At 42.0% G+C, this 13,581-nt stretch overlaps 1 protein-coding gene across 4 annotated transcripts in view; it reads left to right on the top strand.

The window, feature by feature from the left end:
* The window catches only part of LOC118774722 (protein FAM168A-like), a 43,989-nt gene extending 31,008 nt beyond the window's left edge, over positions 1-12,981 (top strand). For 3 of the 4 annotated variants that reach the window (XM_036524172.1, XM_036524171.1, XM_036524173.1), the window contains 6 exons: positions 1,447-1,527; positions 6,000-6,122; positions 10,174-10,316; positions 10,667-10,841; positions 11,294-11,427; positions 12,583-12,981. In XM_036524172.1, coding sequence (XP_036380065.1) covers positions 1,447-1,527; positions 6,000-6,122; positions 10,174-10,316; positions 10,667-10,841; positions 11,294-11,409 — 638 coding nt within the window. In that variant the 3' untranslated portion in view covers positions 11,410-11,427; positions 12,583-12,981. The remainder of the gene's footprint in view (positions 1-1,446; positions 1,528-5,999; positions 6,123-10,173; positions 10,317-10,666; positions 10,842-11,293; positions 11,428-12,582) is intronic. The other variant, XM_036524174.1, reaches the window with a different exon arrangement.
* Positions 12,982-13,581: the final 600 nt, after the last annotated feature.

Below are 13,581 nucleotides of genomic sequence, written 5' to 3'. Positions count from 1 at the left end.
CCATTATCAGATCTTCCACCTCTATGCCCACTCTTTTCTCGATGACCCCCTGATCATTGGGCAGTGCCTCCCCACCCGTGGATGCCCATCCTAAACTCTCCCTTTTCCTCGCCGGCCCCCCAGTGGTGGAATGTGCACACGCAGCACTTTGAGTTTCCATGGGACAATAATCTGCTGTTATTCCTCGATTCCTGCTCCACTGAGATAGAAAGATTCTGCATTGGAACGCTTTCTTTCCCTGCGGCAAGGAGAGGGAGCACTGCGTGTCTTCAGTCCCCATGGTGGTCTGAGCTGTTGGAAATCGAAGCATTAAACCAATGTTGCAGCATTTAGAAACCTCCCCACCCCATTAGACCACCCACCCACCAGTGGGCTCTGGGCAGGAGACGAGGATTCAGCTCTGATTGCTCTGGGACCTGGAGACCCTGACCACAGGGAGGCGGGAGAAAGGAGAGAGAGGCTCGATGGACGTTCCGATCAGAGCCACACGCCACGGCGATGTCCAGAAGTGAATTTTTCACACTTGTCATTCACCAGGGTAGCACTGTGAACTTCCATCAATGAGAGGTGTTGCCTTAGAAGGACAGAACTGTGAGAATGTAATTGAATAACAAAATTGAAAGATGCTGGTTTATTTGAAGAAGAAAAGCTACTGTACTGAAATCCGCTCTGGGCGGACTTCGCAGCAGAGCTCAAGAGTGTGGCCAGAGACTGAATGACATAGCTGACCAAGCCTTTGCACATACACAGTGACAGCAGCACACACCCAGCCACTCGTAAGATAGGTGGGAATCTCAGTGTCTGCTGCAGTGTGACTTCTCTTGTCCGGTATTTGGAACTAATAACCATAGATTTGAAGCTTGAGTTTTCTGTGCAACTGTCCAGCATGATTTCAGTGGCGATTTGATTTGGTTATTGCAGTAACTGCATAACTGATTAAAAACACACTTGCAGTTGTGTCTGAGCTCCTCTCCTCTTGGTGTATGAAATGGTGTAGTTGCTGTGTGTTTGCGAATCTGTCAGGTTGTCTTAATGAGGTGGTGTATCTTTACATCTCTGTGTATTCAAAATGTGTATCTTGTCATCTGTGTGTATTGAGATAGTGTGTCTGCATTGCTTTGTGCGTTGAGATTGTCTGCATTTCTGAGTAGTCAAAATATGTATCTGTTCATCTCTGCATGCATTGAGATGGTATATCTCTGCATCTCTGAGCATTCAAAATGTGTATCTCTTCATCTCCATGTGAATTGAGATGGTATATCTCTATACCACTGTGTGCACTGACACAGTCTATCTCTCTAAATTTAGTGGAAATGCAGAAAGAGCACTGGTCCTTCAACATCTTCTTTAATATTACAGTTTTATATTCCTTTTTCATTAACACATGCACACTATTGTTCGCCCCGGGTGATTCTCTAAAAGCAGCTCTCCTCTCTCTCTCCTCAGGCTACCCTGGAGGTTATCCCACCACCGCTCCCACCTACACACCCAACCTCTACCAGACCGGCAGCCCGGGATACCCTCCAGGTAAGACTCCCCTCTGCCAGTCTCGCCTCAGGCCAAAGCCTGTGAACCTAACGCCAAACAGAGGAGACCCCTCTCGGGTATCCTCAGCAAGTCCCTTGAAAGAGAGGGGGATCTCACTGATGTTACAGCTGAGAGCAGAACGTGAAGGGCGTGCAAAGTGGCCTCCTCTCTCTCCTCTCCGGCACCACTACGGCTAAGGTCATTTCATTTGAAATAAAGGAGTAACTGAAGTAGCTGAAATCGGGCATAGGTGAAACATCTTTTGTTTCATGTTTGCCTGAACTGAAGGGAGTCACGTACAGGTTCTGCCGAATTCATCCATTAAGGCTGCCTTTGAAAATTAAAATGGCATTTGGGGGTTTGGAACAAGGTTCAGTGTGTTGTTCTCTCAAGCGTCTCACCATCTCATCACAGTATTTCAGGATTTCACTCGCATCTCACTTATCCTTGATGTAGGTTGCTTAAGTCCTCTTCTCTAGAGACAAGACTGTTACCACCTATAGCCCTGCAGGTCTACAGAGAATGGTGGGACTTATACATCCGTTCAAATGTAAGGCTGCAGTTTTGACGTAAAATTTAGAATTCAAGTTTAAAGGGAGAAAAATGTGTTTATATAATATTATTTCCACTGCTGTTTTTAAAAAGGGCTCACCTCTGTCACCGAGCAGGGCATTGCTGCCCCCTATTGGCTAATGCTTGACTGCCTAACTGAAACATTACTTAGATTTAGGTGTCTACTGTGAGCATTTTATAATTATTATTATTTTTTAAGTAAAGTAAAAAGTGACCAAAGTGTGAGAGGAATTGTTGTTTATGCCAAAAAATAACATTTCACGAGTATGACAGATTGATGCTTGGGTTTTTTAGATCAACTACAAGTAGGTGAATATTACCTCACTTGAAAATGAGAGTGTGGTCCTGTACAAAAACATGGGGATTAAATACAGCCAGAGGATCAATCTTAAGTATGAGCAGCAAATGTAGTAAGTAATAAGGGCTAAAAAGTTACCTTGTTTGTTACAAAAAGCACATCTCCCACATATTGCACACAGCAGTGGTATAATGGTTAATAAAATCTTGCTGGGTCACACAGACAACATGACAGTATTCTCTGAGTACATACAGCACCTAGTAGCTGTCCTTAAGAAGGTGAAGGAATTGCTGTGTGGTTAAATGATCTGCACTGAATGGTGACACAACAGCTGAAAGGTTATGCAGCGTCAGTGTTTCATAGTGTGGGTTCTTGCTTTCTCCAAACAGAAAATCCAGTTCTTTCACTGTAAAGAAATTTGTTATTACATTGCTATTGCGTTGAAGTTCCTCCCTCTCACCTTTGTCAGTGCCAAGTTATTTAACAACAGAACTTCCCGTGTCACTTACTGAGACATGTAGTGGTTTGCTTCTAGTGACACAGTCCTTCAAGTTTGGTCCATGAGTAATTCTGTCCAGTTCTATTACAGCTATTCTAAACTAGGAAGTTTACATACCACTGTGTCAGGATATGTCATAGGGGTATGTATAAGAAAAATCAATAATTTTAGTAATTCATTTCATTAACAGTCATCTCATTCATTGATTCTGAATGCTAGTGTAATTGGTTACTATGAAGAAGCTTGTTGCTGTTTGACGTGCAGGTGATCAGCTAATAATTTTCTTAGCAGACGTAACCTACAGTGAAAATCATTTTGTATAATCTGGTGTAAAATTAAATACATCACATCTTTTCCCACAGATATGTTGTTCCATTTTGTGTGCATGGGATTTATTTTGAGAAACAGTACACTGTAAACACCCTATGACAATTTGATTGCTAAGGACGCTATTCTAAATGAAAGTTGATTGACAGCAAGCCTGTCATGGCCGACCCCTCTGGACTGGTAAGTGCTATTATAGTGACAGAGCTGTAATTGAAATACTCGTTTGAACATATCTAGAAGAAGAAGAAATGAGACATTGGTGTTGACCCATATATTTTCTCCCAGCATTGCAGATGCATTAGTGTCTTGCATTTTGAGTCAAGCATCCATGAACTGAGGCACTTGTGTGTGTGTGTGTGTGTGGGAAACGTCATCTCGGTTTAGCCATTTGACTTTGCTGGAACTGCTTTTGTTTTTACATACCACACTGATGTAGACTGAGACCTGCTTCAAAATGCATCCTGAATATTTATACACTTTAAAATGCAAAAGCTACAAGTCTGCCTAGTTAACTGTGAAACATGGTTGGCTAGCATTTCTTTTTAAGTCTTTTAGACAGACCCTGTCGATAGTGATCATCATTACTTAGCCATCTAGTTTTCGTCATGTGTCAAACTATTAGCTTGTCATTAGGAAGATTGGTCTCAAACTACTTGTTAAAATGAAAGCTCTGTGTTGTGCCTTCACATCTTGCTATAAAGAAGGAAGCCAGGACGTGTTTTCTGTGACTGTCATGAGATTATAAAATGGCTCATTTAAGTGAACAAAATACTGATGTGTCAGCCTGGAAGTCACAACAATATTGACCATTATTCCTCTTTCTCAGTCCACAGCACAAAAGCAGTTTCCCTGAGTCCTTTGATCTGTCCCTAACAAACATGCTTTTGTGTTGAATGATACAAGGTCACAACTGCTGCCTAGCTAAATTGACATACCAAATTAAAACATTCCTCCTTTACTCATATATATCAACATACTTGTGATTTAACTAGGTAGATATCATTGTTAGTTTTGATATGAAAAACATAAAATGGTTTAGTACACTGCCTTCTCTGAAGCTTGCATCATGTTAGTTTTAGATTTTATTATTAATGGTGTTGAATGGAGCTGGCTATAGCTGACAGGTATGCACAAAAGGTGAAGGCTTTTTATATATTATTTATATATGTTGTTTAGTGGTCATGTAAGAGAGTTCTGTTTTCGCGGTTGGTGGCTCGTTTTAGTGTGAAATGCTGTATAGCTAAAGCTAGCTCGCAAGGTACACAACAAGTAGTATAGCATGGTGGCCCACGATATTGCCTACGATATGTTTTCTCTGATGTACCCAATCCTGTCTTCCTTGTTAACTATCTGCATCCAGATTTTGCTTGTGAATAGTGATTTAGTCAGTTTCCACTGGTAGAGCCAAGGGAGAATCATTGACTGAGATTGTTTCAAAGCCGTAAGCTCCCTGTCACCCGTCATGCTCTTTAAATTCTAACATGTTAATAACCATATGCAGAAAAGGACTCATCTGAGAATTTTGGCATAACTGTGCAGTGACAGAAGCCTATCACAAACAGGCTTGGTGTGGGGGGGGGGGGGTTCAGCAATGTGACTGCTTACCTATTTGTTTAGAGGGCTGTTTGTAAAGATTCAGATAACATTGACATGTGTGCAGTGCCACTAGACTGCTCTCATAATATAGTGCATTACTCTGTGCCCAGCAGTGATGAGCATATGTTCTGATTTCACTGTAGAGAACAGTTGACATCTTAACTGCATACCCAATGATAAAATGCATACATTACCAGGATGTCAGTTTGCTTCTTTTCAAAGTGCGGAATCTTCCAGCTGTCAGTAGGGTGTACTTCAGGCCATGAGAACCATGACTGAACAAGGATTGAGCACTGTATGTGCCAGTAAGCCTGGAAAATTTGTCCTTTTTCCCAGAATTCCTTGCCTCCCAGTCAAATTTGTTTTGCCAAGTTGCTAAACATTCTTTTCTGGGACCAGTCAAAAAAGGGTTATTGTGCTTTTGTTTAGATCGCACAATGATGTATTTCTGCTATGTCTGCGAAATAGTATGTGTTTAGACTACTTGAAATCAACTATCAGAGTCAGACAAGAACTCCCTAATCTCTACTGACCTTCCTGTGCCACGATTTGGAAAGGGAAAATCTGCTGATTGAGCCCTTAAATGTGGCCTATACATGCAGCGCAACTTGAGTAGCGTTTACTTTTTGTATAGGGAATGACGACTGTGGGTTCTGTTACTTTTGTAGAGGTATTACTAGCCATTTGGCAAATTCCTGGTTATTGGATGGAGAATGTTTCTCTTATGATGACTGCTCGGTTGTAAAATCTCTAGCTGTCCTTTTTTAGAGGTCTGATGGGTCTTTGAGTGACCCCCTATTGCGAAGGTTGCGCAGTCTCTAGTTTAGATGCCAGTAATACCTGTTGTGGTGAATGAGGCCAGGGCACGTATGGAGCGTTAGTTTGAGTGATAGTTTATGCTGTGTGGGAGATTGGATGCAAGAAGAGAGTGAGGGTCATGTAAGGATGTAGGAAGTGTAATAACAAGCTAAGAGAAAGCACTGCACCCCACTGCATTGTAATTTGGGTGAATGGAGGAGGTGTTATGGAGCACATAAAGCGTGAGTGGGTGGGCAGGGGAGGGGCGGTGGTGGTTATGGTGGTGTGTTGAACTGTCCCCCTGGGGCATGTGTACTGTGCTATGCTGTGTGTAACCCAAACCCCCCCCTCCCCCCTCTTCTGTTGTATCTGTCGGGACAGTGCTGCTGATGAAGCAGGGCTGGGCGCAGACCTCTACAGCAGGGCCCACTGAGGGGTCCTATGACCTGGCAGTGGACGCGGGCTCAGAGAACAGATCTTACCAGGCCTCGTCTGCAGCATTCAGTAAATATCCCTCCTTTTCTCCAGACGTTGTCCCCATCACTGACAGCTCACGCACAGCACTGCAGGGGATGGGGGATGGGGGGGCGCAAGGCAGGGCGACACAGGAGGTGTGCAGGACAGCGCGACATTGGGAGATGTAAGGGCGGAGCTAAAGACTGGGGAGCTGCTTTCCAGCTGGAGATGGAGCACCCGTAAATTTCATTTAATACAGTGTGATATATTGTCACCAAGTAAACGGATAGCTCATTAAAATTACCAGCGCCACAGGCTTGCATCGTCATTAAAGCTGCAGCATTGATTTTATGTGCCCTTTCTAGCTGGTTACGTTATCTGTAGGACACTGTGGGGAAGGTGAACGTATTTACACTCTTGAAATAATTACCAAAAAAAAACAGTTTCATGGTCTGTTTTCTAGGAGGAATATTTTGTAATTGTGTAGCTTATCTTCCGTGGTGTATTTTGTCGTTAATGAACAGTGCAGATTACCAGAGGTATTGGTCGCTTGTACATGGCGTGGTATCCGCTGAACGAAGATGTCTGTGTTTTGTGTAGTTATGTATTTGTGAGCCATGAATTGGCAGCATTCACAGTAGAACTTGTGGTGAGTGCCTTCGTACTCCACCCTTAGATCTTATCAGTGAAGTCTAGTTATAATGATGAAGAGATTACTGTATTCCTGGTGGCTTTGCTGAGACACTGTACCCTGGACAAAAAGTCTAAAGTAATACACATATAGTACCCATCACTCATTCAGAATGTTTTACCCGAGCGTATCAGGACACCTGTAAATGTAAGTACGTTCATTAGAATGCCTAGTGATAAGTGTGTCCTGTTTGATTTTATATTTAATCACATTTCCAAGGCCATAGGTAGGGGTCTTGTTGCCCGTTTGTAATATAACGAACTATATGTGTAAAACGTTTGAGGTTATTCTTGTCCAAGGAAAACAATTTTTATTACAACATCCAACGTAAGAAATGTCACTTTTTTCATTTAGTATTCATTTTATAGGATTTCCTGTTTATCCTAAAAACTGACTCCAGGAGGGTCGTGTTTTTTTTTTTTTTTGTCCCTGTTGATTGCTTTAATAGCCAATAATTTACTTTGTATTTACATTTTTAGAAATCATTGTTGTTTACTTTACTTTGTTTTTTATTATTTATTTTGTTGTATTAGTTCAAAACTATTTTGACATAAGGTGTTGTACCCCGCATATACAGGTAGTATAGAGATAATTTCATTATTTGGCCTCTGAAGAACCAGCTTTGGGGAAAACCAACCCTGTGCAGGAATAGAGTTTGACACCCCTGCCTTAGATGCTAATGACATAACTAATGATGACATGACTAATGACATGCTAATGATAATGACAAAAACATCAGTCTTCATCAGCATGAGAGAACTCTTGAGTGGATACAACATTTTCACAAATATCAGTACACACACATCTACTGTAGAACATCTGCAGCACTATCTGCAGGGGTGTTTTACCAGTATAAGGAGTAGTACAGCAGTACTTGCATGGTAATTGTATGTAATATAAAAGCGTGCAGAGCTGACCAGTTTTGCATTACGGAATACGAATTGTTTTGGCTCATTCTGTTTATGCGGCTATCATATTCTGTTAGAATATGTTCGACAGCACTGGTCTAATTGCTTGAGCTAATCTAAACAGACTTCCATAGCGCATAGTCTCTCTAAAAGAGTGTTTCAGTTTTTGCTTGCAGTAAACAGTACACATCACCCAGCAGCAAACTGGTGGTATGCAGGTTGGATATCAAGGAAGTTAGCACATATGGCAGTGGCATCTAGGCATTTGTTTAAATTCCAGTTTGAAGTGTAGATTCCATTTGGTGTACTTTATAGGAGATGTGAAACCATCCCACACTAGATACTCAGGTGCTGAGAATGTCTCTCACACTGCCTCTGGAGGTTGGTTTGACACTGGTTGAATGGGTTGCACATGGGTTTTGCTCCCATTTACACTACAACTAACAAAATGTGCCATTGAAGCCAGATGAAAGGAAAGTAACGCTCAAAGCCACAGCGATATGATATGAAATGAAAGTGTGTCTCAGAGCAGAGAGAGATGGACATTTCATTGACTTCAGTACTTTCAGTAACTTGCATGTAGCAGCGGCACTTTTGATATATCGACCTGGAAAGGTCAACTTGAAAATCGAAAAGACAGCAACATTCAACAAGCGACACAACAAGCAACAGAGCAACAACATAATGATCACAGAAGACGATTATTCACAGCAAAACAGCACAAAGTAGAGCTGTAAATCTGTCAAGGCAAATGTGACTGGCCTTACGTGATCAAAGAGGGTTTTGATGGGAGGTTCAGAGCAAGAGCAGTTCAGAGCTAGTGCACTGTGCTTTTGCAGCCTTTTAGCTGTGATCTTCGCCTCCCTTGAACACTGTTGCGAAACTTTAGTTAGTGTGATGTATTACAAACATCTGAGCAGTCTGAATTGCCCTGTGCCACTATGCAGAGATTAGCACAAGTCCTTTCTGAAATCTGTAGTATTGATATTGAGGTGCTGAAATGTGATGTGTTAGTACTTGTCGTGCTTTTTAGTTTTTAGTGGGGCCTGTCCTTGCCAAGGATAGTTGGGAGAGTTTCGGTTGCTGTAGGCCTGACGAGGCAAGTTGTGCTTCGGTTTTGTATCAACAATTCCGTGATGTTTATAAATATAGGTGATTCATATGCGCTGTACTGTCATTATATGACAGTAGAATTTGACCACCCAGTTTTACTACAGCTGGAGTGAACATGGCGAAGCGGAAAGTACTCCAAGCATATTTTTCTTATTGTACTTTTGTGAGCTGAGTTTATGTAGGCTTCTTTTCATTGAATACTTCATCAGGTTCAAAGTAAAAGTATGTCTAGATCACTTTTTTCCATCACAGAGATGAGTACAGCTAGATGACACTTTTCTGTCACCATAGGGATGACTACAACTAGATGCTCCTGCTCCTTCCCGGAAAGAACTGATGTATCCATTCACTTAACCATAATATCTTTACCCGAAATGCATGCTAATTTAGCTGTTGTGTAAACCACGTTCCTCATTGCTCTACTGTGGGTAGTCTTTCTCAGTCAGAGGAGTGTACGGTTTAACAGATTCTTGTTTCACCAGTAGAGAGAGCCATTTCTGAGTCCTTCACAAAGGGCTGACAGCACTGCGTGACAGCCAAAGATTTTGTGGGTCTGTTCTCTTCTTACAAGGGCTCAGTGTAAAAAACAATGCCTTAGAAGGAAGTATAACAAGTATGCAAAAGGATTGCTTGGTACCTCCTTCAAAATAGGTAAGCGGAAAGGAATGTGTGCCTCAGGAAAGGGTAGGTTTCATTTGTTGATGTGATCGTGTCCTCTTGTCCGGTTACATGTACTGTGGAAGTGCTGTTTGACCAGTAGGACTGTAAGCAGTGTCTGTAACATGTTTATGTGACTAATATTAAATTAGTGCACATAGACTACTGTAAACATATTGTTAAAGATGTAACCATAGGGTGACATTTTTTAATAGATCTTTGCTTGTTTGAGTTGTATATATTGATATTTCTTGAGAGTCCATTGATAGCGTATGGTAAGATGAGGTCGCCAAAGGACATTTTGCAAAGATGTCTAAATTCTGAATTGAGTATGATTTTTCCCCCCCCCAACAAAATAATTGCTATTTGTGCAAGAACATTTATCATGTCAGCACTAGTAGTGAGGATAATTATGACCCATTTTACAGTATTTTTTGCAGTAGATTGCCTTGCAGGAAGCCCCCTGGCAATTTTTGTGTCCAAAATGGCTTGATGCAGCTGGTTGCAGGAACCGTCTTATAACAGCCAACATGAAGGAACGTAGAAAGAGGAGCCATTGAACTGAAACGTCATCACAGTCACTGTCCTAACCACGACCTTTGTTTCCATAAGTGCATACCTGCCATAGAAGTGTCCTACCTCAAACTAAAGCCTGTCTGGTCTCTCCCTTTTTCCCCATTCCCTCTCCCTCTCCCTCCCTGATCTCTCTGCGCCCCTCCTTCTTCTGCAGGATACACTGCTGGGACCCCGTACAAGGTGCCACCTGCCCAGACCAATGGAGCCCCCCCACCCTACTCCCCGTCCCCTAACCCCTACCAGCCGGCTATGTACCCGATCAGAAGTGCCTACCCCCAGCAGAACCTCTATGCTCAGGTGAGTGTGTCAGTGACACAAAGAAGGTTTGATTGGCTCATTCAGGATGTGGATGCTTAGCTGAATCTGACGGTTGTGTGTGTGATTACGCATCTTTTGTATTCATTTGTTTTCTTGATGTCCCCTTGATGGGACTTCACCACTCTGGTCCTGTTGCACTCATGGTACAGAAAAAGAAATAATGACATTGTTCAAGCCCTAAAATCAGTTTGCAGAGACTTATGGCTACTGTCAGACTGCTTGATGTACTGACTATCCATTCCTTAATGTACTGACTGTGCATTCCTTTGTGTAGTGACTGTCTCAGTCCTCGGTGTGAGAGTTTGACTCTACCTTCCTCTCCGTCTCAGGGTGCTTACTACACACAGCCTGTGTATGCGGCTCAGCCGCATGTTATCCACCACACCACAGTGGTCCAGCCCAACAGCATCCCCTCCGCCATCTACCCGGCCCCTGTCCCCGCCCCTCGCTCCAACAGCGTGGCAATGGGCATGGTGGCTGGCACCACAATGGCCATGTCAGCAGGTGAGGAAAACTACTTTCAGCTGTCATATTGGGACCTGTTGCTAATCTGTTTGATTCCTGTTAGCACTCATCAGTCGTAATAAAATGAATGGTCTACGTCTTCAGTGACTGAGTGTGTGGTTTTTTTTTAATATCAGTCTAGTTATAAATATAGTCACACTTGCAGGGAGTTGTAATCTGTGTCTCTGGGACAAAATTGGATCTGGTGCCACCTTCTGGATATTGTTGGGTATAGCATGCTTTCCTCAAATAGATAAAAGAAAATAAGTTTACTCTGTTTTCATGTAGCTCTGGTTAGGTTTGTCATATGTGCATGATGAAGTGGGACAGGTAGGAAGGAACGTTGTGAGCAATATGTAAAACTTATGTGGTCCCCTTCTTTGTTTGATTGCTTTATAAAGACAGTGTGTGTAGCTGTTTTGGTGACCCTCAGTTTGGCTCCTTCTGTACAGGGACTCTGCTGACCACACCACAGCACACACAGCACATCGGAGCACATCCAGTTACCGTGCCAACGTACAGGCCCCAAGGAACGCCTGGGTACAGCTATGTACCTCCTCACTGGTAAACCCACCTGCCAATTCATGTAAGTCCTCCTGCACACATCCCACAATACCAGCAATACCATGTATGTCTCTGAGTAGATGGTGCCACAAGCACTGTTCCTGGATCAGTCCATGTCTGCCAGTCAAAGTCCTAACTCCAAACCATTTTGTATATAAGGCTGAAACTGATCAAAGGCAGGTGTTTTGTGGTTCTGACTAAGCGCATAGTTGTCCTTATGAGAAATGAATAATGGGCGCAGATGTGACACTCAGTTTCAATGGCATGTCTGCCTCTTGCATAATGGATTATGAGCTGTATCAAAAGACAAATCAATGCCTTTTGAAAGAAGAGTTTTGGCAACTTTAACATTTCATGTTTTTAAATAAAATAATTACAGACACCTCAATCATTAGTGCTATTTGTGTTTTGAAAAATGAGGGATTTTCAGGTTGTGAAACTGCCCTGTTTTGATACAAATTCAGAAGTGTGGTGCTCCTGTTAGCAACATAAATGACAGCTCATGAGTTATTAGTTAAAGCAGCAAATTATGGTGTCACCTGGAAACTACCTCATCCTTATAGCAATTTGAAAAGTTTCACCACGAGTTATTAAAGTACGTTGGCAAACTAGTGAACTCATAGAGCTAGCCATCTGGGAAAGGGATACCGACAGTTTGACTTCTAACAACAACCTGCAACATAATGAAAATGGCCAACATGACTAAAATGTTTGTTTTTTGCATTCCAAGTAGGCAGTGTTTTAGCATTTTAAAAAGCTGTGCACAGTTGCCAGGGTCAGTGGGTACAGTATTTATAAATGTGGTGATTCTTGAACGTATAGCAAAACTTGGCAAGATATGAAAGTTTCTGTTTTCTGCAGGAACCCTTTGCTAAGCGAGCTGATACATGTATCGCATAATATGTATCCCATAATTCCATTTGAGAGCAGCACACAAATTAACCACAGATGTTCGACTGAGATGCTGCACTCTAGCCCAAGCTCTGTTACCTCAATAGGCATTGATTGTGAAAGGGACACCCCAAGCCTGTTTATGCCATTCACGTGACTTGTGATTGCTTAGGAAGTGTATGAAAATGGAGATATTAAATATGAATAGTTCTATTGCACTGTGTTTTTTTGCTTATTCAGTAACGTTGGTCACTTTGTCCATCCCCGTCCCCACTGTGTTTTTCAGATCTGGAGTCAAACATTGTATGCAACTTCTCAAGTCTTACATTGGTGCTGGATCATCAACATCGGGGCACCAAGTCTGTTTGCAAGAACAAAAAAAAAAAACTGCAAGGGTCATTTTTTGCATTCTGTAGTGTTTCTGTAAAAGCTGCTTTTTTAATTGATTTGTTTGCCATTGTTTGTTTAGTTGTTTTTATTTTATTTGACTCTCAGATACTCCAGACTGACACTGACCAGCGGCAGCAGTACAGATCTCTCACATTAACACTGGTGTATTCACAAGGCCAGTCTCAGTGCTGGGAATCACTCATCATCTTGTGCTGCCAAATTTTCTAATGATTAGATTTTACTGCAGTTTTTTTTTTAATCATCATTTATATTATTTCCCAGTCAGCTCCCAGGAAAGGGCTTTTGGATTACATTGCATAGTTTTTTCCTATCTTTTTTTTTTTTTTTTTAAATATGCCTTCAAATTTGGTTTCAAAATTTCATCTGCCAATACTGATAACAAGGGTCGTCTTCCAGCTTGTAGCAGTTTGTTAGGTAGACATGTTATTAATATATCCACTGTATGAGAGTATAAATGTGGTAATCCCTTCGCTAGGAATGCAGTAATCTTAGTTGTACACTCTGTAGGAGACATTTAAGTCAGTGGACTCAATTAGCTTGTACGTCAGGATATAGTAAGCAATGTTAAGAGTTTGAATATATACTGAAGTGTGCGCATGTGTATATGTATTCTTATACACAGGCTTGCATGCACGCGCACATACACACAACATAGGATGTGTTGTGCTGGATGTTAACCGGGATTTAGTTGCCCTTCCAACGCACTTAGCTGGAACAGCAGGCACTATGTGAAACCAGTGGAAGCCACGTGCCAACACAACAGAGGCAGAGGGGTGGTGATGGCGTCATTGGAGTTATTCAGGATCTAACACGTTAAGGATTCAAAGGGATTGAGTGCAACTGGGGAAATGCAGAGACGAAAGTGGAATTTTGA

This window comes from Megalops cyprinoides, chromosome 3 (genome assembly GCF_013368585.1).
Source record: "Megalops cyprinoides isolate fMegCyp1 chromosome 3, fMegCyp1.pri, whole genome shotgun sequence".
Taxonomy (NCBI): Eukaryota; Metazoa; Chordata; class Actinopteri; order Elopiformes; family Megalopidae; genus Megalops; species Megalops cyprinoides.
This window is presented reverse-complemented; position numbering and strand designations above follow the sequence as displayed.